Here is a 26,397-nt window from a genome sequence, read left to right on the forward strand (position 1 = left end):
ATATGGTCTGGTACTATAGTCTATCTGGTACTGGATTCTTAAATTTACTAAACTTACAAAACAGACCAAAATAGGTTGAACAGAAATATAAGCATTCTACGGGTAAAAGCAGGTATTGCAACTTTTGTTTCTCAAATCTTCAGATCTTCATGCTTCAGAGCAATTATAAGGTACCATTGTTCTAAGACATGCAAACATCATGTACCTTTTTCTTGTGTAAGTCAAACACAGAGACAACATTAGTATGAAAAAAAAAGCTGTATAATGTCACCATGCTTCTAAGAATTTTGACCAGAAGTACACAACTAAATGTTCTAGGAACCCTGCTCACAAATGATCAACTTGTTTCGTTATTTTTTTTTACTTAAATAGTTGGAAGTAAAATTTAGAAAGAACATACTTCTTTTCAAATCTACTTTACAAAACAACTTGTGAAACATGATTTAGATCTTTCTATGTGCTAACATAAATTTTATTGTAAGCTAATCTTTAAAACTGGGAATCTTCCAAATTCACTTTTAAGATGTTGTAATGATAAACCTACTGGCCTTGTAGTGATGAAATACACCAAATTATAAGAAACTAAAAAATAATTATGACAGATATATCGTAAAATAAGGACTATTTACCTTTCCTTGTGCCACTAATTCTTTTTGTGCCGCTGATGCTGACTTTACAAGAGCCGCTGTGGCCGCTGCAATGGATTTAGCAGCATCTAAGATCTGTTCTTCAAAGTTCAGACTCATGTCAGCTTCCTAAAAATACAAGATAGAATCATAATGAACAAAACAGAACATGTTAACCTTGTTTCTTGTTCATAATCTCAAAGACAGTTTTTTTAGTAAAAATAGAAGGAAAAAAAAGCAGATAACTTTTTCCTTTGAGGAATAGATACCAGGGACTTTCGACACTATAAACCAACATGATTTAGCAAGATTTTTTTCCAAATTCTGACTATAAGTTAGTTTAATTTAGTTAAGACTATTAAACCAATGAGAACTTGGAATTTAAAAAAATTAATTTGGAGGTGGGGTATTTTACTTACGTCAATAAAATAACCATTTTTGCCAATAATCTGTTTACATCAAATTGAGCCTGCTTCAAACGACATAAATATGAGTCTTTTTGTCGGTTCATTTCAATTCAAACATCTTATATTTAAAAATCTCAACAATTCAATAATCAATATATAAAGATATATGGTAAATATGAAGCAGAAATTTTCAAATATTTACTTACAAAAAGGAGTTAAGAATAACCTCCAAGATAAGGGGAAGCGTAGAATAAAATCCTGTTTTCCACATTCTGAGGAAAAAAACCCAAAATAAATAATATCAAAAAGCATGGGACATGATGGTTCACCAGAAAATGCTGGAAAGGTCCTTATACATCAAGATTTTTTTTCTCCCAAATAATCACAACAAAGTGTTACCAAAACTATTTTACTTTTCAATCAATTTAGACACATTTGTCAAATTTTATGTTATCTTATCAAGAAGCTGAATGTTATCCACTGAAGATTTTTGACAACTCGATCAAAAACATCACGCCTGTTTTATAGAAGACTTAGAAAATCTTTAAGTTTTGAAAATTATCAAAGGATATCAGGAATGAACTAGAAAAAGTTAAGGTCCTTTTCGAAGCAAAATCTTTCATAGTTTTTTCTGATTTCTAATAGTTTACTAAGAATTTGCTTGATGTGATTATTTGAAGTGAACACTTACCCATGTAAATAACAATGATTTCAGCTAAAATAAAACACTGACAATTTACATCTAACTTCAAACTACAGACTACTTAGTTATTGACATTTTCTAATAAGAACAAACTAATTATATCCATTTATAATTAAAACCCAACACCTCTGTAGAAGATTACGACTGTTCTCAACAAAAACAACCCATCACCTCTGAAGAACTTGGCCCCTCTATAATTACAACCCACCACCTCTGTAGAACTTGGTCTGTCTATAATAACAACCCACCAGCTCTGTAGAACTTGGCCTGTCTATAATCACAACCCACCACATCTGTAGATGTTGGCCACTATTTCGGACTACAAACAACCCATCACCTGTGTAGAACTTGGCCCGTCTATCACAACTCAACACCTCTATAAAAGTTGATGACTATTCTCGACTGCAAACAACAAATCACCTCTGTAGAAGTTGATGACTTTTCTGATTACAAACAACTAATCACCTCTGTAGAAATTAGTCCCTCTTTAATCACAACCCTTCTTTTCTGCAGAACGTGACTACTATTCTCCACTACAAACAACCCACCACCGCTGTTATACGCTTGCCACTGTCATGACATGTTTGATACTCGGTGACTATAATCTACCACCAAATATATCAAACATATCTGACAGTAGTTAGCAGTTATCCATCACCAATGTTAGTAGTATACAGTGAAATACAATCAAACATAATCTACAGTGCGACTTAATCCAAGAATAATTTAAAAACATTATCCTCTTCTTCTTAACTTTTATACAGTACAACATGGCTAAATAGTTAACCAAATCTTAAACCAACATGACTCATCAAAATCATAAAATCAAGTAACCAAGGTAACAAGCACAACCATTTTTCTCCATATTCAATCATAATCTACCCATCATACCGAACACGCAAGACAATATATAAAAATAAGAAGATGTGGTATGTTGCCAATGAGACAACTCTCCACCAAATGTCGTAGTAGTTAACAACTATAGGACATTGTAGCATGTATGAATATATAGAAATGCAACTATTTCTAAATAATGGTTTCATTAAAACCCTTCCCCTCCCAGGAGTAAACCCCATCTTAAGGGACAAATCTGTTCGACGATGAAAGATAAAAAAAATTGTTTTGATCAAATTGTTATCGGGGATTGAGAGTTAAAGTCTTAAGAAAGAGGTATTAAAAGTGGCCTGTTGTTGCACCAAAAAAGTATGCCCAGTTTTACATTATAAACACCTGGCCTAACCTACAAATCGATTAGTGTTTGTTTTTTGTACATTAGTCCTATTAAATTATGCATGTAATGCTGGCTGCCAAACTATCCATCCAACAAAATAACAAAATACCTTAAAGTCAACTTAATTATAAACACCCCAGCAACAGACTTATTGAGTTAGTGATGTAAGTGAACAATAACTAAGTTCCTTGTATAGATTACTGTGAATTCATTCTTTTTTAGTGGAAACAAATTTTCGTGGATTGAAAAAAAATATTTTGTTGATACTCGATTTAAAAATTCTGGACAAATTCTGCATACAGGTCTAAAGATCATTTGTATTGTGTTGTATTCAAATCCACGAAAATTAGTATCCCTAAAACAATAACGAATCCATGGTGTGTTAAATACCTTACCCTGACTTTCTGTCTTGGTTTAAGTAATGCCAATTTTTTAGCAGCGGCTTCAATAGAGTTAGCTGCCCCTAGTAATTCATTCTCCGCTATCACAGTAGGGTCTTCTGGATCGACCCAATCAGAGCCTAAAAATATACATGATATGTTAAATTAATATCTAACTTCTTTCATCACATTACCAAAGTGTATATACATATCCAGTCCTTTACATGAATGTTAAAGAATTCGTTGTGAACACATTTCAATAGAACTTAGCCCATTTTATTATTTCTCATCTTATAACAACATCTATTAAGTTCATTTTGAAGCTCAGACAAAAAAAAAATATTCATCTATGTGCTTCTACTATGGACACCATTTCACAATCTAATGCATTCTAGGAAATATTTTCCACTGCTTACAAGGAAAGATTAGTTTAAGAACCTCCTAAACAAAGAATATGCAACCAATCGCTACACGTTATCTTCACTATGATGTAAACACAACAAAATTACCCACAATCCTAATCATAAAAAGTGAAATGTTTTCAATGGTTGTTTAATAAGGTAAGATGTCTTTCAAGAGGAGGCTAAAACTGTCCAATATAAATTATGAGGATGAAATTTAATAAATTTCTGAATCCATTGCTTTGTAGCATTGAACATCTACAGAGGAAATTCATGCTGTTAACATTATGGTCAATCAATAAAGCATGCCATGGTTGGTTTTGATGGGATTGGACACTTATTTTTGTGTAGGGTTTAACATCATTCAACAACATACTGTGTATTTCTGATGCCAGAAATAACTCATGCAGAATTATAGGGCAACTTTACGAAAATATGAAATATTGAGCAATGTTAATATCAGATGCATATGCATTAGGCAATTTTTTTTTATCGATTACAACCAATGAATGTATTCCTCTGTGTATCAAAGGTCAAAACAAAGGTCAAGGACTTCAAAGGATATAAACTGTAAAAGGTACTCTCTGCTAACATTCTGACTTAAATCGTATATGCATTAATAAACATCATTACGAAACACTTAATGTAACTGTTAGTAAGAAAAGCATACAGTACAATTACTTCAGGACATTAAATGGATTCATGCTTCAAACTTCTCTTCATTAGACTCACTGTATTTAACAGTTTGGAAGATAATCAACAAATAAATCTTTTGCCAGCTTTCAAATTGAAATTCACACCTTGAACTTAAAAAAAAAGCAATTGTATTGTCACAAGCACTGGGTCTTGTGGCATTTTACGGTTGGACAGACACAGGACAACAGTGACCGCAGTAACTGTAAACTGATCTTCAGTGATCTGTTGCACTGATCATATTTTGTTTTTAATTGTATTTTTGACCTTCTTAAGTATTATTAGATTAATATCCTATTAAGACTTTCTTCAAAACTAATCAACAACATCAAAGGGGAAAGAACTCAACTATCCTACTGGCATTCAGACTGGTTCCCTTAAACTTTGAAGATCATTACATGGCCATGGAAAGGCATTCACCCGTCATTCAAGAATGACAATATTTTCACTTCTTAAGGAAGACAATATTAAAAAATGTCTGAGGTTATCTAAGAAAAAAATTTAATCACTTTCCATGGCCATAACCACTAAACAGGGAACCAGTAACAATCGGCATTCCGTATTGGTTACCTGGGACGATATATGACCATCTTATTTCATTGTTGGCTGTGGAGGAAAATAATCAAATTATATATAGATTGACCACAGCCATTCTCTCATGTCATATATATCATATCACTGACTATTTCAGATCGCTAAGGCAAATTAATAGTAAGTCTTTTTCATACTAATTTCTAAAAAAGAGTTAAAAAAAAAAAGCAATAAAACTTTCTATCTGAAAAAGAATTAGAATGTGTGGGTTCATTATTATCTAATGGATTTATTTCATGACAAAAATTTTAATTTCTCAATGAAATATATATTCCAATTACTTTTGACATCAACAAATGTTGAATTGTTAAATTAGCAACTTTTGCTACAGCCATATAAACTGGTACCTTCATCATTTAATGAAACCACTGCATTCTACTTAATGGTAATTTACTTAAGCGCATCTAAAAATAAGGCTTTTTATAATAGACAGTTAGTTGTGATAAATTCACCAACCCATATGGTTTGCTGTATGTAGGAAATATGATAATAATATTGCATAGATATTTAGATTCAATATAATTTCATTTATAGTATATATAATCTTAAAGTATTGTTCAAATGGTTTTTCTTTCAATGACAAAAGAATTTTCAGAATCACAAGAGATCTTTTGATTAAAATCACATGTACGTCACAAACAATTGAACATTTCTTATTTCAGACATAACATTTTTTGGGAAACACATGCCTGATGATAAAAATATATACAATGATGATCATATGAAATATTTGTTCAAATGAAAGGTGTTAAAAATAAACTGAAGTTCTTTTAACCATTAAGAAATGTTCATTGAACGCAAAAAATCAAGCTTTAAACACAATCAGCAGTAAAATCATTAATCATTACACTTAAGGCCTTTCGAAAATAAAAGTTGTTTCTCAAACCAATTGTGCAGGCGAGTACCTGTTTTTTTAAAATTTATTTTGTTTTATTCTATTTTCAATGTGAACATTTTCTGGTCTCCTCAATGGATCATTTAAAAACAGTAAAGCTTATGGAAAAACAAAATGTTGACACCTTTGGAGTCCTGTCCAATTTTTGTAATATTTCTCAAGAACATTGTGATACATTATTTTGAAAACTCAAAATATTGAAAATTATCAACATTTCTACTTATTTCATTGAAAGACATCATGTTAACTTGTGGTGAAATTTGAAATAAAAGACTTTGATCAGAATTTCTTTTTAAATTTTAGATGCACAATAATTTCAATGATAGTGGGGCTTGAGAAACAATGCTTAATGGAATGGCCTGAACACGTCAAATTTTACAAAATTACATACATAACAGTAACAAAGAAAAGACATCTCTTCAATATATGGGAGATAATCCAATCAATTGAGATCAAATTTATAAAGCCAGAATTTAGCTACTTGTGGCCATTTTTACAAACTTAAAAGAATAGAATAGCGCATTAAAACAATCGACAACAAATATATTTTATTTTTTTTTTTAAATTAAAAAATGGCTAAATAAATTATATAATAAATAAGATATTTATATTAAAATATAATAACAACATGTCAACAATATTTGATGGGAAAGGGAATTGGATTTACACCTACCTATGAGTAAGGCTAACAAATAAATATGAAGTAGAATTACAATAATATATCATAACAATTAGGAAAATACTTTTTGTACGGGAAAATATCAAAATTGTGACGAATGTATATAAAACCACAGCAACAAAAACAAATCGTGCTGATCTTATGGGGGGCTGTCTAAAGGATCTACTTTGGTATTAAAAACAACGTAAAATGACTGCGTGCAAAACAAAAATTACCCAAGAAAACTGCTCGCGGCACTCCTTTACTTCTATCGTACATATTATTGACTAAAAACAAAAGGAAAGCATGTGGTCTCGTAGAACAAAACAAAAGTGTGCACACATAAAATCGTCAAACACAAGACACAAATGATAGAATGAGGCAATGGGAAAATCTGCAGTAATTAATGTAAATAAGCTCTTAATACATTCTAATTAATTATTGTTAATCTTATTAAGAATTTAATTCTTCTTTTTTGGGGGGTTAGTTATTTTTAAAAATCATGGAGAAAATGCTTCCATAAAAAAAATTATTAACTATATTTCTTAATTTGATCATTTCTGTTATATCACATACAAAATAGAGTTTTGAAACGAAATAAGTAAGAAATCATTTTTAGCATTGCCACAAGAAAAATAGGAAATCAAACATAAGAAAAAGCAAGAGAAATTTTATATTATTAAGATCTGCTGTTTATTCCATTAATAAAACCATATGTCCTACCAGAAATAAGTCGAGAAATCTATTCTTTACTTTGTAATAAGAAGAAAAAGAATGCACACAATAGTTAAAGCTTTTTATATTTTTTTATTAACGTCTGCTGTTCTGTCTATTAATAAATGCTAAAAAAAAAAGAGTCCTATCAGAAATAAGATGTATATGAAATGACCATGATCAATATTACAAGACTTTAGCAGCTTATAAGCATTGTAAATCGTGAAGCGTCAAGCATCAATCTCATGCTGAATTCAAATAAACAATTCCTCAACACAAAACAATATAATAAAGCCATGTTAAATATATCCTTAGTCTACGTATCAAATTTTTAAATTCATGTTTTGGAATGATTTATTTTTTTACTGAAAGGTTAAAATATTTCTTATTTATCAAATTAAAATATAAGATCAGAAGTATTCAAGAAATAAATATGATGAACATCTTGCTATTCAGTCATTTTTTTATAACACATCTCTTGTGCCTAAATTATTTTTATATTGTATATCCTGTACTACATTTATTATTCTTTTCATAATGTACATCTTGTACTAAATTATCTTTGTCCAAAACCTTTACTAAGGTCAAATAAAAAAACTTCTTCCCATTTCACACAGTTAAATCTGGATAAAACACAGGGACATTTGAGGAAGAGCTAAGGGCTGTACCATTAAAACACACATGGTTCTCAGTGAAGGCACTTCAAAAATAGGGAAGACCACCCAAAGAGGCAAATTAAGAAATTTACATTTTAACTGCACACAAAAAAATGTATCTAATAATAAATATTTCAAGGTGCCTCCCCTAGGTACCATGTATGTTTCTAAGGAACAGCCCCAAGGAGGTATGGTAAAAACAGTATGATATAAGACAAACCTTTGATAACTTCTGCTGAGTGAACTATTTCTGTGACTGAGTTAGCCACTTGTCGAGATATATTGATCAGGCTCTGTTTTGCCTCCGCAGTAGGTTTCTGCACACACTGAAAAGGAAACACACAAAATTCAGATATCACTGTCGTCAGAAGAAATACTCCTCAAAATCTGGTACATATTTAAATTGCAGAAGAAAACATGTTGTGTTTCCTAAATAGAATCATATCACAAGTGTCATAGCATGTATAAGAAAAACATTTTTTAGAATTGTACTTTATTGTGGAAAGTAGCTCAGACATTTTCTTTGAAGCAATTTTTAAAGTGTTCATCTACTCTTTAATTTAAATTTAACAATGCAGTTTTAAATAAATGGAAAATGTGTCCATGGGACACAGATAATGCCCCCGCTAACATATAACATAAATAAGGGGCATAACCCAAGAACGGTAAAATTGACGCCACACAAATTCGAACTTGATCTGTATTTTGTGGTAATAAGCATTGTGTTTAAATTTCATAACATTTGGTTGAGGCAAACTAAAGTTAGAGAATGGAAACCAATTTTGGAACGTACGTACGGTTGGACAAGGGTAACTAACACTTATTGCCCCCTCCGGTGACGGCAGGGGCATGAAAACTTCTCTTTTTTTATATATACAATCATGTATAGCTTTGTATGATTTTTATAAGAATTATATTAGTTGAACATTGTAAAAGACTGGTTCCCTATACTTACAGTGTGAACTTGCCGTAACAGTTCATTATAAGTTACGGCAGCAGCATGTCCTGCTCTAACAGTTCTCTGTCTTGTCTCTGTTGTCTCGGCTGTTAATGCAGCAGCCTGCAATAAAAACTCAAAATTATACAAGTGTCCATTCACTATGAACAAAAACAATATCATAATACTAAGATTTCAGTTGCATAAAAATTCCAACATTGTCATAAACAAAGGAAATTTGGAAGACATGGTGACAATTTATCCCTTAAAAAAGATCATGTGTAAAACCAATGCATACTATACAATTGTATTATGTTCAACCAATGTGGAAAATATGAAAGCTGACTAGCAAAAGCCTAATTAAATATAGTCCTTGTCAATAATGTTTTACAGTCTGTATAAAGGACATCTATGTTTCTATGGTGCCTTTTATACAGAGATGAGCAGAGGCAAATGGTCCTAATTTTATGTGCCAAAATGGCATAATTAAGACTAAGTAAGTAGGTAAAAAAGGACACACAAAACATTCAATGAAACATTTCAATCAGTAAATCAACTCTTGATGAACATTTGCAATAGACGCTAGTATCAGTTTTGATTTATATCTCGAGAAATGTCCTTCTATTAGCAGAATGACCCCTTAATTGTATTACATATGAGGCACATGACCTACCTTACAAACACCTAATAAATCAAACACTGCTTTTCTTCCCATGTTGGCTGCCACGATGACATCTTCCTGTCTACAGGAGTTACCAGCAGCAACTGCTTTGGCTGTTGCCATGGTAATAGGTTTGGTCAAGCGTATCAGATCTTCTGCAGAGGCTTTCTTGTCTGTGCCTGGTGTACTATCATAAGCCTGGAATGTAAAGAAATTTCAAACTATTAGGTTAACACTCATATTTCTGGATTAGTACATTATTATACATTTTAAAACATTGTTATGCCTTTAAAATGTTTTAATATATAATAATTTACAATTTTCACTTCTAAAAAAGAAATTTCTAACTAAGTGAATGTTTCAGGGCAACACACATTTGTACATGATGGTTTCGGCAGTAACAGGTTTATGACCTGTACACATTTGGCAGGCTATTTATATAAGGTGATGACCTCCACTAAACCTTCCTGAGCTTTAATACAGTGCAGGAACTATAACATTTGTATAATTAATAGTTTATTACTAAATATAAATAAGAAGATATGGTATGAGCGCCAATGAGACAACTCTCCATCCAAGTCGCAATGTGTAAAAAGTTAACAATTATCGGTCAAAGTACAGCCTTCAACACAGAGCCTTGGCTCACACCAAACAGCAAACTATAAAGGGCCCCAAAATGACAAGTGTAAAACAATTCAAACAGGAAAACTAACGGTCTAATCTATATGAAAAACGAGAAACGAGAAACACTTATGAACCACACCAACAAATGACAACCACTGAACAGCAGGCTACTGACTTAGGACAGGTGCATAAAAATGCAGTGGGTTTAAACGTTTTAACAGGCGTCAACCTTCGCCCTAACCTGAGACAGTAGTGAAACATTTACAACATAAAAAGACACACTATAACATATTACTAAAGACTGTTAAGTGACTTCAAGGTGTCTTTTTGATTTAAATGTGTTTGATTAAAATCCTGTTTATAAGGGGAGATAACTTATCTAGTTTTGAGGTAATGGCCTAAAATGTGTTCTCCATAACCTTATCTGTTCTTTACTTTTAGAAAGGGGGGAATACTCACCTTTATTTCTTGGTTGATGGCCTCAATTGTACCCTCTAGAGCCTGTGTACCTCTGGAAGCCTCATCCTCCACTGTCTTGACTGTTTTCAGCAGGGATGTCACATTTGTTACCATTACCTAAAAAGGGAAATAACTCTTCTTAAATACATAAATATTTTTTTTTATCTCCATTGTTTGAATTTTTTTAAAAGTATTCGTAGTATAAAATTGCATCTTACAGTGCCCCCTGGTTATTTCAATCTATTTAAATTTTATCTTAGATTTTCACTTGAATTAAACATACTGAAAATGGCCATAGAATTTGTGGCCATCCTCACATTTTGAAAATTTTCTTATGTCCAAAAATTAGTAATACAAGGGTAAACTGGGTATGCCGAAACACTTTGGTAATATTTTTGATTTCCCGACTAATTTCAGTACCTATATATACCTTACAAGGTTACCTTGGAAACAAAATTATCACCAAAGTAAATTACTCTGTTCACCAACATAGACATATAATTTTACAATTTATGATAATACTATATGACTATTCCTTTCATTAGCAGACAACAGCAAGTATTACTATTATAATCCACAATCTATCTTGTTTTAAACCTGAATATATAAACATAATAGATTCTGTAAAAAATTTAGGTAACATAACTTCTTTTTTTTTTATCCTTGTGTAATTTTGATACATGTAAGCAATGGATATTTTCACTTGATTATAGTGTAGATGACTGTTATTTTTCATAGTGTGTATTGCATAATTCTATAATTCCATGGCGGAAACTATTACAAGCACAGAAAAACTAAGTGGGACATTTCTTCAGAAACTGACAAATAGTTGCTACATTTGACATTCTGAAGGTCAAGTTCATCTTGATATCTTTTTAATTAAGACTGAGAAAGAACTCAAGCACCCAACACTTGACATATAAATGTCATACAACCAGTCTAGAAATACCTGCCTTATCCTCTAAAGACTGTAAATACAATATTTAATCAACAAGAAAGTTATTTTCTATTTCAAAAGGGTAAAAGAAAAAACCCTGTGATTTTTTTTCTGTGTAAATGTATCTACAAGGAGGAGATAAATAAAAAATATTAAGGCTTTAATAACCAATAACAAACTCAATATTTTTAATCATTTATGTAAAAACATTAAATGATATTATTTTACAGAAATCGAAACAACAATTAATTGACAAAGCAAATAATTGTCTGTCAAATTTCTATTTTATTTTTGTAAAAGTTTGTATCCTTTTTTTTTATATTTTCTTTATAAATGAAATTATCAGTCAATTAAATATGTGACTGTTAATGATAAAATTGAAAAACTTTTTTAACAAGAATTTTCTTTTTCAAAGGGTATTTCATATGAAAAATAAAACAGCTTTCATGTTTCGAATGAAGAGAGTCAAGAACAAGATTTTCAATTTCAATTTTGAAAAAGAGATTTTTTGTGGCTCTTTTTGTTTTGATGTCATTCCTGAAAAATGGCAGCTAAATAGAAATTGAACAAACAAAATATGCTTTTGTCACAGCACCATCACTGAACTATCTAAAATATAAAAACAACAAATAATCACCAATAATGAATAATGATTTTCTTATAAATGTTTGTACCTCCAGTGAAAATAAATAAAGGACGATTTTTACTCATTACTCTACTTTTGGTACATAACTGTTTGGATTCTTAGACCAAAAGTGCTGACTATCAGCAAACCTCTATAATCAACCTAAAGCTGTTTTATTTAATATTTCACTTGGTCCAATTTAAATCAGGCCGTTTAAAAGTTCTGAGTGAGGCCTAATATTCTATCAATGAACGAATGATAAACTCTTTAAATCAACCTTTTCATTTGTTTATACAATGTTTGAAATAAAATAAAACAAGTCAAAAATAACTTTGAAATTTAAAAATTTTGAACTTAATTCACCTATTTTAAAATATATTTCGTAGAAATTATAAGAGATCGTGAAAATGAATTTAATGACTGATATGTACCATACAAAAGCATTCTACCACAAATTATATAATCTACAAATAACAATATTGGCATGTACAGTGATATGTTTAATACTTTTCCTTTAAAATCATGACACAAAGTTTCAGAACTCCTTATTATGCTTTATAACCTATACAAAGGTTGCGAAAAATACGAAAAAATTAGAATCATTTTCCCTCCCAAGCTTAGTCACATGACAGTCAGTTAAATAACGAAATAGAAACACAAATTACAGTCAGTTAAACTTACGAAATAGAAACATTTTTCAGTTGGAAGGGAGAGATTCAAGGGAAATATTTTATATGACTACAGTCTTTCAGAGAAGAAGAAGAAAAAAAGATCCAAGTTCTTTTGACTACAGTATTCAGTATTAAACTGGCTAAGGAGACAAAAAAAAAAAACGAAAAAAAAATAGCCAGTTTACCGATAATTGTTAAATTCTTTCTACAGAATACAACAATATCAATCTCCTAGTATGATAGTATTAGAAGTCATCTTAGTAATAACAACATACTAATTAAGCTGCTGATAACACTTCATAATATTTGTAACAAACTCAAAAAGGATATACACGCACTGCAGATTGTGTGTATCAAATGTTGTAGCAGTCTTCACTCAACCACAGGCCAGGCCCGCCCACCAGCCATGGCTTACTAATTTACTGATATGTATTGACAATAGGCTGACAACATCTTTACCCAAAAAAAATCACTTTTGTGAGAGTCTGGCCTGTGGCTGCAATAGTATATTGTAAAGACTGCTGTATGCCACTCAGTTTTTAGCACTATACACATGACCTTGATACGACTAAATCTTTGGTTTCCAACCAGACATTTAATTTCAATAAATTTTCTTTGTTTTTTGGACACTGGATATTTTTTCAGTGAAGTTAATTTGCAAGAACTAACTAATTTCATTACAATTTGCTTTGCATGTATATCCTTGATACAATGTGTATGGGCAAATATCTGATACCACCATTAAATTTTGTTCAAAGTCTGTTAAAACTCTATTCAATTTTCATAAAAAGAAAGAAGCATTTTGGATTGATGAAGTATAAAAAGGTGTTTCTCATCCAAAAAATACATTTTTTTAAAGACAAGTACGAACAATTGGAAAAAATTGTTTTGCTAAAAACACAGACACTGAAAATAACAAAATTTAAAGTTGGCATAGCACACAAACATTTATATAAACAGGATTCCATTCTACTAAAAACAGGGGTTTAACATGATGGTTGCTATGGAGAAACCAAGTTGTATATGTTAACAAATGCATCCATGGCAACAATGACACATGAACCACATTCACTATAGACACTGAAATTTTTTAGTCCTGCATGGAATATGGTAAGGCAATTTTCTACCAATCAGATTATTGCAAGCCCTTTCACTCAGAGCATGCTTGAACAAGAAATTTGATACCGCTGTGGCATATGACTCAGTACATAATCTGCTTTCTGAAATATAACCAATATACATCTAGGTTTTTCCATAGATATAAAGTAAGGGCTATTCCATTAAAATGTATGTGGGAGGGTAGGAAAGGACTTTCAAAATATCCCTACAACCAAGAACCGTTTTTTAGATAATTTTGCATAATGGTAATAGACGCATACTGACAAAAAGACCCATGACCCACATTCAATAATTAAACTTCCCTTCCTACCCTCCCACATACATTTTAATGGAACAGCCCCAAGCATGAGGCAATTTGATTAAAAATCAGATCCTTTGTCCAAGCTTTGCTTACCAGGATCTGACAACACTTCATTCTACTTTCTGTTCTGGTAATATTTACATTAGCCAATGAAATTTCAGCCTTCAAATTTGTGAAGGTGTGTATTAATTCGACAAAACCAGAGAATACAAAAAGGTCTTTATAACAGAAAGTAGAATAGAGTTTTTTCAGATCCTTGTCAGCAAAGCTTGGACATAGATTCTGTATTTTAATCAGATTGCTATGAAGGGTCACCACAGCAAATAGTGCCACAAAATCCATGGTGTTTTATCCATCCCTTGTCAATTTTCTTTATATATTCATTTCAGAAATATACAAAATACTTAAGATGGATACATTTGAAAATGTAAGCTGAATTTTTTCAATTTAGTAACAAATGATTCCATAAATTTTTCCATTATTGAATTCAGTAGCAATAGATTTTTCTTTCTTTCTTCATTCAGATGATTTAACTGAACAGTTATACAAACTATTTTGCTTTAACCTTAATTTAGTTGCACATTTAAGGACAAAACCAGACAATACATAAATATTTTCAGTGATAATTAGCACTGATGCCTCTTTAAGAAAATTGCCTTTTTTTCAAATTATGCACTTATATTTATATCTTATATCTAAGTTCCCTACTTTAAAGTTTGATTATCTATTGTATAGAGAGATATACAATCATTCACTACAGAGAAATATAAGAATATACAAATAATATGTTAACTACTTGATTATGAAATATATAGATCTAATATAGTAAATTCAAGCTGACCCCCTCCACCAACTATCATAAAAAAAATTAATATACATAAATGCCCTCGTTTTTTTAAGGTTTTGTTTTTTTATGCATTTGAAAATCTGAAAATTGCAAATACATATAAATTCATTCTGAACCCGAACCAAACAAGGAAGTTATTTACCTTAGCAGATTCTTTGAGATGTAACATAGCAGGGTCTTGTACACTTTTACCAGAGGCATTTTTGGTAGCACTGATAAGATCAGCCAAGGCTGATGCAACATCCTTCACTGCATTTATTAATAACACCTGAAATGATCCAAAAGTAGACATTAAAACATTTTGATATGCAAGTGTTTTGCTAATATTTCCAAAACGCTACCTCAAATTCTGACACCAATTGATAGAAATTCCTTGATAGGTCAGACATTTACATACTTAAATTATAGCAAAGACCTTCCTTAGTTTCTGAATAGAGCTTATTGTCATTCTAGATTCTAATTTAGACCTACTGACGTCATACAACAATCACTTTTAGATTGCTGCATAAGACATTTATCTGTGATAATCTGTAAGAGCTGTCAATATTGACAGTGTGTATGTTTGTACTTCAAAACACACAAAAAATCATATATAACCATGTAAATTTATTAATAAACTGCTTCGCTGAGCGCAGCTGGATACGCCCGCAGAGGTCCAACCCTGAACAGTTGGGACAAAAATGGACACAATATTCAAGCTTGATACAGGTCTGAATATGGATTGAAATTAAATATTTGATATATTATAGGTTTCTGAATAAATTTAGTCAAAGAACTTAAAATTGGTTACTGTAAATTCAGAAATTATTGCGTGCATTTATTATTGCGATTTTGTCATTTTAGACTAAAATGCGATTCTAATTTTTGCGATATTGAGAACAATCCTGTTTAATTCATAGAAGATATTTCAAAATGCGAGTTTAAATTATTGCGATTAAAACCCTGTCGCATTTTTCGCAATGATAAAAACATCGCAATAATTTCAGAATTTACAGTATATGAAAGATTCTTGCTGTTGTGCAATACACTGTGCTGTTGCGCAATACTTAGTAAATCTGTTGTCATACTATAAACAAATAAAATCTTATAACTTGGAAACATAAACTCGAAAATTTATAAAAATCAAAAAGGAGCTTACAAAAAGAGATATAAACAATTTACCAAAGTTTCATAAAAAATGCTGAAAGCATTTTTGAGTTACATGTATTGTCCGAAAACTGGAAAATCCCCCTTTTTGTAATGAATAAAACCCCATAAATCGGAAACTTATAGTCTGAAATTTATAAAAATCAAAAGAGAGCTCATGTCAATGGAAAAAAACAATTCACCAAAGTTTCCTGCAAATTGGTGAAATCGTTTTTGAGTTATTGTCTGTAAACTGGAAAATCACCCCTTTTTTAATGAATAAAACCCCAAAACTCGGAAACGGTAAAACAGAAATTTATAAAAAACAAAAGGGAGCTCACGTCAATAGATATGAACAATTCACAAAAGTTTCATGCAAATTGGTGAAATTTTGTTTGAGTTATTGTCCGAAAACTGGAAAATCCCCCCTTTTTTAATGAATAAAACCCCAAAACTCGGAAACGGTAAATCCGAAATTTATAAAAAACAAAAGGGAGCTCACGTCGATAGATATGAACAATTCACAAACGTTTCATGCAAATTGGTGAAATTGTTTTTGAGTTATTGTCCGAAAACTGGAAAATCCCCCCTTTTTTAATGAATAAAACCCCAAAACTCAGAAATGGTAAATCTGAAATTTATAAAAAATGAAAGGGAGCTCACGTCAATAGATATAAACAATTCACTAAAGTTTCATGCATATTGGTTAAAGCGTTTTTGAATTAATGTCCAACATGTTGATGACGGACGGACGGACAGACGGACATCGGTATACCATAATACGACCCGTAAACGGGCGTATAAAAAGCAATAAGTCAGATTCAAGAGGGAAATTTCATTAAACCTGATAACATTAATTAAGCATTTGACATATAATGAAAATTTGTAAAAATCAGTCATCAAACGATAATTTGTTATTACCTGAGCCTCTGGTTGGTCAGCTCCCAGTGAGGATGCTCCAAATTTGACCACATCAGCCAATCGAGTGATGGTTTTGACAGCTTGTTGGGCAGCCCCTGCCAGCTGTTCTTGGTTGGAGGCAGCACCTGCCACCAATGTTTTGGTATCTTCAACTAAAGCCTTAGCTGTCTTCAATATATTCTCCCTAAAAAAAATTAAAATATCAGAAATACATTTCACTTTTTTAAAGAGCTGCCAGGAAATCAATTTTGAGAGTGTCAGATGGCATTTTATTTATTTTAACATAAAACCATATGAGGTCCTATATATTTTATGGACATGCTTTCATAAAACTTCAACTAAAAAGTTATGATCAATTTTTCCAATGACTTTAGATCATATATCAATCAATTTTGGTAAATTGCAAAAAAAGAACATTGGCAAACTAGCTCTGAATAAAAATACAGTCAAACCTGCATTTAGCAATCACTACCTTTGCTACTTACACACAGTGCTGTAAAATAAATATTGTAAAATGAAGACATCTTTATTCTCCCTTGTAAGCCCTCTATAAATAGATGTAACCACATTTACCTATGATCAGTAAAGCTTTCCTCCCCTTCTCTGTTCAGTGTTCCAGCGGTGGCAAACATAATGGTGGTGTCAAGGTCAGCGATGATGCCACTGACAGTACTAGCGGCATTAATACAGGCCTGGGTACCTCTAGATCCTGCTTGTAATGAGGCCAATACAAATGATACCTGTAAAAACAAAGTATTTTTATATCATTATAAACCAATGAAAATCGTTTCAATATTAGATGGCTGCTTAAAGTCCAGTGTTACACTTAAAAAAATGTGTCAGTCAGTTTGCATGATAAAACAAATTTACGATAGCCTGAAGTCATGTTAAGAAAAGCTTAGTCTTTAGATATTGAACAACAAAAAAGAAAGACTATTTCATTACTTTAATCAAAATTCTGACCCAATATATATAACTTTGTCTAAATTTCAGAAAAATCTACTAGTGTTTTTATCCTTATGAAATTTATGTGATTTTACCATATACACAACAGCCAATGCCAACAATTATATAACATTGATATGATAGTTTTCTATGACAATATACAACAACAATTTTTATAGATCAAAATGGATTTGAAACAAAATTTGTGATGATTAGAGTTGTTCATGAATTTCATATGATTAACATGGAAATGAAACAGGTTTATTACCTTTTCATTAACACTCCTAGCATGATCAGCCAGGTCTCTTTGAGCATATGTGTCACCTGGGTTGCTCTGTAGGTTACCAGAATCTTGTACTAGTTCTATACAACTCTTTCCCAGATCCATCACGGTAGTCCTTATTCTATTAGACACCTAGATACGAAAGGATAAACATGTTAGAAGTGCCATGGACCATGATTAAATTTTATCAATAACAACTAATACTTATATACAAATTGATTGTAGTGTTCTGTTTTTTGTTGGGTTTTTGTCTCTTTGACACATTCCCCGTTTCCAGTCTCACTTTATTCTCAAACGTTACAAGCTGAAGAAATATCAAAATATAAACATTTTAATACTGTAAATTAAATTATTTTGCATCCTTTCATTATTGCCATTGTTAAACAACAATCTTGAATGCGAGATTAGTTGTTCCGATTTAAAGAGATGCTGCATAGAAATATTGCTATCAAAATTTTCAATGTGTCACCCACATGATGGTGGGGGCTTTCTGAAAAGACATTTTAAAACATCTCCTTAACATCTATACAAAATAAACTTGGTAATAAAATGTATTTTCTAACAAACAATGAAAATATCTCGCTAACAACCTTTGAAATAATTTATTTAACACTTACATCAGAACTAGCTGAGGCGGCAGCAGCTCCTGCAGAGTTGGCAGCCAGAAGGTCGTAATCTCTTGTAAGTTGATTGGCTAATGATCCAAGTTCTGCTGGATTACTGGTGGATTTACCAACCATGTCTTGTGCTGTCATGGCTATCTTCTTGGCCACGCTGACCATGTTGGTTTGGAAATCTACATATGATTCTGTTTCACTGATCTGGATCTTCTGGTCAGTCTGAAATATCAATAAAAACATTTCTCTAAATTTTAGCCGATCTATACTTTTCCAAAATAAATATTTGGTTAATTTTTAATAAACATTTTGTGGCTCTTTTGATCGCAGTTCTTCATAGGTTCTTACTTAATTGTGATGTCAAATGTTCTTGCCTTCCTTTGAATTTCATATTGTGACGTCATTAAAAAAGCAACAATGACTGATGAGGTCACACAGAAAGAACACATCTTTTTGCATTTTACTGAATAAGATCACCAAAATTTGTCTACATTTCATCTAAAAATCAATATAGAAACAGAATCCACAGCCGAGTCGTGTGCAATACGATATTTCTCCTCTCTCAAAAAATTCATATGATATATTCAATTTATTTAAAATCAAAGGTATAGGATTAAGAAAATAGAAAAAAAAGTATGTGTATCAAATTTAAAATAGAAGGATGTGATTTTTCCTCCAAAATAAGCCAAATGTACCAGAAAGCATTCTTTTATTACACTTTGAATACTGCAGGATTATCAATGACACAATAAAAGTGAGCTTATTTATAACTTTTACAAGTATAAGCCAGGTTTAATATATTGAAGGTCCAAGGTCCAAGATCCAGGACATATCAATGATTCGCAAGGAACTTACATAAATGTACAATAATGTAGCTAATAAATCTGAAAGATATTGTGAGGGCTATTCCATTAAAATGTATGTGGGAGGGTAGGATGGGATTTTTTTTTTTTTCTTTCGTCATAGGTCAATTACCGTTGTATGTTCTCCAATGTATGCAAAATTTCTTATAGAAAGTATGCTGGTTGAAAGAGGATTTTTGAAGTCTCTTCCTACCCTCACACATTCATTTGAATGGAATAGCCCGGACTGATAAGATCAGGTTAGAGTGCAAATCAACTTAGGCTGAAGGATAATGAATTTAAAAACTTTGTGTATTTTCTGGTTATAGGTATGTCCTTTCAAAACAACTCACCCTCACTGTTATCTAAATGCATGGAGAAATGATAAGTCGTCAATTTGTTTATTGAATAGCACTACAACTAGGTTTTAACTGAATCAATTCTGATCCAAAATTTTATATAACTTATATACAAGAGCACTTTCCTCTTTTTTATTTAACAAATTGAAATATTTTAATAAATCACCAATTTATTTGCCTTGACTCTTTTTTTTTTTATATTTAGAGCAATATTTCCTTAAGAAAAAATCAGTTTACATTTAAAAATTTCATTTGAAATTAGGTAAATTCATTTCAGTTTGTTACAATTTTGCATTAAAAAAGAAAAATCCATTTTGACTGCATGTTACTTCTAAGACAAATAATATGCCAATACATACGAAATAAAATTTCCTTAAAACAACTTTACAGATACTTCTGCAGTACTGTAGTTCATACTGAAAACATACCATAATTTCACAGTATAATTGTGAAAAACAAAATGTACAAATCTGGTACTTCAAATGTGTAGTACAAATCTAGTATTGAAAAATTATGGTATGTACCAAGTTAGTACAACAGGTCGGAAGTACTACCGTAGAAACTCGCCTAATAGTCGATCCTACTATAAGTCGGGTGCCCTTTTCAGCTCCAAATTCTAAGGATTTAGTCTTGACCCTCGTATAAGTCGGACAAAATTTGGGCATTTTTTTTTCCAGCTGACAGTAACTGAACGCTAGTAAAACCAATGCAAATCCAGGAACAATATTCATTTCTGCATTAATGTTTGTTTGGTTTGAATTAAGTTGATGCTCATCATGATAATTTATATTGCTGTTAATAATAAAGATGTATTCATTTCTCTTGTTTTGTTCACTGTTCAAATGTTTGAGTAGCCATGTGTTGTTTACGTAATGCATCAATGATTTTGTAGGGTATGACTAACAACCTATTGTTTGAGAAAAGCGAATATAAACCAATATGAACCTGAAAAATTTAAAGTCAATCAATACTTGATGAAAATATTTTTCACAGCATACATAACTCGGTGTTAAATGAGCATGTACACTTCATAATTCTTATTATATTGTGATGATTAAAAGATTAAAAAAATTAAGTGAAGCTAATCAATATATTAAAATAACTAACTCCAACTCATTAGTGTCATCTGTTTACCTATCACTGATAGTTTTCACACCCTAAGTAAATACAACTCTTTGTCTCACCTGAGACACTTTAATAAATAATATTTTGATTTTGGGAATGAATCTTAAAATTATTTTTTGATAATTATTTGATTTATAAGCATTGAATTGATATCATGATATCACAATAATGACACAATAACTCCGCTGAAAACATTCTTTCACATATTTGGTACATTGTTATCTCCTTTTCATTTTTGGTTCTTGGCTCTTCTTTTGGGTTTATAGGAAAACCATGTGACCATGAAAATCAATACACAAACCGGAAACAGTAGGATTTCAACACGAATTTGCAGAAAATGTTTACCAAAGAACAAATAAAACACAAAGACAGTATTGTAGTAATTTATTTTCAACAAAAACTTTTTATTTATTGATTTGTGTAGGTTTGGCAATCAAAAACGTAGTTTTGACCAGGAAATTCACTCCTGACCACTTTTCTCAAGCTTGGATTTTTCCTCTGGTCGCTAGATCTCGTCTATTAGTCGGTCCCCCTCTCTGGATTATGAATTTTACTCCCAATTTTCCGACTAATAAGCGAGTAGGAACGGTACATCAGCCCTACATTATTTAAGTATATTTTCAATACTGTAAAGTTACAGTATTAATTAGTTAACACTACAAACCATTGAAAGTCTGAAATGGTCTATATTTGTACTCGACTGTACTGATTTTTACTCGACCAGTCTGAATTGGTCTGAAATTTACTTGATTATACTCGACTGTAGTCTGAACCATACTTAACAGTCTGAACTTGTACTGGACTGTGGCACACTCGACCAGTACTTAACCATTTTAATTGCGTCTGAGCCATGCTCGACCTAGTCTGAACAATGCTCGACCTAGTCTGAACCATACTCGACCTAGTCTGAACCATACTAGACCTAGCCTGAACCATACTTGACCTAGTCTGAACCATACTTGACCAAGTCTTAACCAACCTAGACATATTTTTTGTATCTATCTATTGCATTTCATCAATTTAGGAACTGTTTTTAACAGCTATTTCCCCTGGCTAGAAATTTGAACAACAATTTGAAATTTAAAATGTATTCAATATGGCATTGAAACCAAAATTTTATAATAAACATAATATAAATTCAACACCAAATTCATCAACACTTACATATATGTATATCACCTTTAAAATAAAAATAAAACAAGCTGATCCAATAATCTCAAACTGAATTGTGACTAATATTTACAATGTTATTCAAAACTTTTTGAATGTTTCAGATATATTTTATGGTATTGGACAATTTTCACCATTTACTTAAGCCTTGTATAGATTTATGGTGTCAGTTGAGTTTAGTTAATAATGCAGTGAACATTTTTTTTATTCAAATATATTTAGAATAGTATATAAAGCAACTTAATAAATTTAAAAGATCACACCTTTGTTTTGTAAAACCAAGAATTTAATATAATCATGATAATAGAACTTCCATAGCAATCCTTGCGGTGTTTTTAGAGACCGATCCTTGATAACCATTTAAAAAAGGAAATGTGTTCCAAAGTTGCAGAAAAAATTTATTTTAATTAAATTTAAATAACTTTTGTCAAAATTAAAGACATGGCATACAAGAAGAGCTTTAATAAGGTTTAATTACCTCAGTACATGTGTTTTACAGGTAAAAAGAAAGCCCTATTTTTCTTAAACTCGTGTATTACTTATCTAGTGAATTCAAAAGGCCTTGCGATATAAGTTTTACAGGATGTTGCAATTTTTACTGAATGTTAATTAGAAATTAATTCTCTCTGACCAGGTGTGATCTTTTTAATGAGTTTGCCCCAAGCAGGAGGTATTACTTTATACTTTACCACTATTCAGAAATTTTTTTTTATTCATTTCTTTAACTTTTTTATCCCTTTTTGATATATATCCCAAATTATGATAAGAATAGATATATTTCTAATATAAGGTTAAACAGTTTCAGTGATTTTTTGGCTGTTGTTAACTCATTAAAAAGATAATTATATAACTATTGTATGTAACCATAAAACCTATATAGTTTTTCTTTAGGAATTTAGGACAAGAGTGCACACGCTGAAATGTCTCGCCTTCTTTACTAATCATTGATATTATGTTGATAGTCCTAAATATAAAGCTTTATTACAACTGTCACATAAACTTAACATTAACCAAGAAAACTAAACATTGACCAATGAACCATGAAAATGAGGTCAAGGTCAGATGAACCATGCTAGGCAGGCATGTACAGCTAACAATTCTTCCATACAACAAATATAGTTGACCTATTGCTTATAGTTTAAGAAAAACAGACCAAAACACAAAAACTTAACACTGAGCAATGAACCTTGAAAATGAGGTCAAGGTCAAATAAAACCTGTGTGACTGCCAAATAGATCATAAAATATTTCCATACACCAAATATAGTAGACCTATGGCATACAGTATAAGAAAAACAGACCAAAACACAAAAACTTAACTATAACCACTGAACCATGAAAATGAGGTCAAGGTCAGATGACACCTGCCAGTTGGACATGTACACCTTACAGTCCTTCCATACACCGAATATACTAGACCTATTGCTTATAGTATCTGAGATATGGACTTGACCACCAAAACTTAACCTTGTTCACTGATCCATGAAATGAGGTCGAGGTCAAGTGAAAACTGTCTGACGGGCATGAGGACCTTGCAAGGTACGCACATACCAAATATAGTTATCCTATTACTTATAATAAGAGAGAATCTAACATTACAAAAAATCTTAACTTTTTTTTCAAGTAGTCACTGAACCATGAAAATGAGGTCAAGGACATTGGACATGTGACTGACGGAAACTTCGTAACATGAGGCATCCATATACAAAGTATGAAGCATCCAGACCTTCCACCTTCTAAAATATAAAGCTTTTAAGAAGTTAGCTAACGCCGCCGCCGCCGGATCACTATCCCTATGTCGAGCTTTCTGCGACAAAAGTCGCAGGCTCGACAAAAATTAAGTTTAAAAAAAAAAACACATGCCAACCAAGAAGCACCTTAATAAGGTTTTATTACCCTCAGTAAAAGTGTGGTTTTTAGGTAAAAGAATCTTTTTTTTTTAACAAAACTCTAAAACTTAAAATTAATATAATTAAATTATTATATAAGATAATTTGATTTAACTATCTCTATTTGATAAATCTGAGAATCATGTAAGGATGTAAAAATATGTTTTTATATATATCTTTATTTTATTGTGGCTGTTATCATGTCAGAAAAAAAGAAATTAATTTTAACAACTAAAATTAAAAAAAAGTAGAGGTTATTTGGTCAAGTATGGTTCAGACTGGTCGAGTATTGTTCAGACCTTTGGTCGATTATGGTTTAGACTGAAAAAATAGGTCGAGTGCAGGTCGAGAATGGGTTAATACTGTTTCAGACTGGTCAAGTAATAGTTCAGACTATTTTCAATGGCAAAGATAAGGGTCAAGTACAAATCAGTACGGTCGAGTATGGTTAAGACTGGGGTCGAGTAATGTCGAGTAAAATTCAGACCAATTCAGACTGGTCGAGTAAAAATCAGTACAGTAGAGTACAGATATAGGCCATTTCAGACTTTAACTGGTTTGTAGTGTAATGTTCAAAAGAAAGTAGATGTAACCATCATAAGACTAGCAAATTAAGGGGCATCAACTCTCACCTTAGTAATAGATTTGGTAATTTCAAAGAGCAGTTACTCTAGTATTGAAAAAAAATGGTGATAAAATAGTACAATAGTTTGGAATTACTTATATTATTTGGTACATTTTCAAGAGAGTTTAGTAATAGTACTTAACTAGTACATGTACAAAAGTAGATGTGAACATCATAAGATCAGCAAAGTAAGGGGCAACAACTCTCACCTTATTAATAGATTTGGTTATTTCAAAGGGAGGTAACTCTCACCTTAGTTATAGATTTTGTAATTTTCTCTATCATACTGGTGACCATGCCTGCCTGTGAAGCAGCTTCCTCCATGGCTTGTAACAGATCTTGTAACACATCCCTCGTGTTCTCAGCAGCTGTTTCAATATTTTCATGAGTATGAGTGGCTTTTGGATTACCTCCCCCTTCTTTACAGGCGAATAAGAACTGTAGCGCCGATTCCATGACGGTTTTGGTAAGATCCAGTGTGTGTGTCTGTTGTTTTGATGTTGTAGACTGGGATGCAGCACCCACTGCTCCATCGGCTACTGGTTCAAAATAACTGGCCATCATAGTAACCTGTAATAGATTTAGTTGTCATTGTACATAATTTTACAGAGAACTGACCGAGGACTGTCCCATTTAAGCATACATGGTACCTAAGGAATGCTCTTTCAAATTGGGGTAACCATCTATAGCAAAAAATTTAGATTTTCACTTCCATTTTCATTATATTTGACACCAATCCAAAGAAGAGATTCCAATTTCCCTTCCCTTAGTCCCACATATGTTTTTGACACAGCCCTAATGGTTTATAACTGGAAAATGTTAAATATCTGGCCCTCTTTAATATAAGAAGTTTTGTTATCAGGTTTTTTTCATATTGGTACTGCAAAAAACCAGCTTTACGTCACAATATAAAGACATTTGTCAAGTGAGCACTTCGAACCGTTTAAATAAAAGAAAATGTGTCAGAGGACACAAATGCCCCCGCTCAAACTCACTTATAATACGTAAGCAAACTAAACTGAGAGTGTGGAAACCAAAAAATTAGCACTTCTTCAAGTTATAAAGTGGCATGGCATAACTCTAGAATGGTAAGTGACTCACTGCCCATATTCAAAACTCAGTCTGCGAGTTTTGGTTCTCAGCATTGTGTATGAGTTTCATAATATTTGGATGAAAAAACCTAGGTTAGAGTGCAGAAACAAAGATGGAACGGACAAAAAGACAGTCAAGAGTTACACTTTTAAATGCCCCCATCGCCTAGCGAAGGGGCATAAAAATGGCTCCATATTATGTCAAGCAGCTGATATTTTACAGTATAAATATGATGAAAATCTGATAATAGATTTGATCAGATTGTATTG

General features: G+C 31.6%; 1 protein-coding gene across 12 annotated transcripts in view; it reads right to left on the minus strand.

Moving 5' to 3' along the window:
- Positions 1-26,397, minus strand: part of LOC127721611 (talin-1-like) — a 141,738-nt gene that overhangs the window by 13,356 nt on the left and 101,985 nt on the right. For 10 of the 12 annotated variants that reach the window (XM_052228384.1, XM_052228385.1, XM_052228382.1 and 7 more), the window contains 12 exons: positions 25,289-25,606; positions 19,028-19,249; positions 18,396-18,542; positions 17,756-17,922; positions 17,183-17,366; positions 15,279-15,404; positions 10,637-10,753; positions 9,566-9,751; positions 8,911-9,015; positions 8,176-8,281; positions 3,363-3,487; positions 630-755 (listed from right to left, as the gene is read on the minus strand). In XM_052228384.1, coding sequence (XP_052084344.1) covers positions 630-755; positions 3,363-3,487; positions 8,176-8,281; positions 8,911-9,015; positions 9,566-9,751; positions 10,637-10,753; positions 15,279-15,404; positions 17,183-17,366; positions 17,756-17,922; positions 18,396-18,542; positions 19,028-19,249; positions 25,289-25,606 — 1,929 coding nt within the window. The other 2 variants (XM_052228386.1, XM_052228387.1) reach the window with 2 other exon arrangements.

The sequence above is a fragment of the Mytilus californianus genome, unplaced genomic scaffold, assembly GCF_021869535.1.
Source record: "Mytilus californianus isolate M0D057914Y unplaced genomic scaffold, xbMytCali1.0.p SCAF_12, whole genome shotgun sequence".
Lineage (NCBI taxonomy): Eukaryota > Metazoa > Mollusca > Bivalvia > Mytilida > Mytilidae > Mytilus > Mytilus californianus.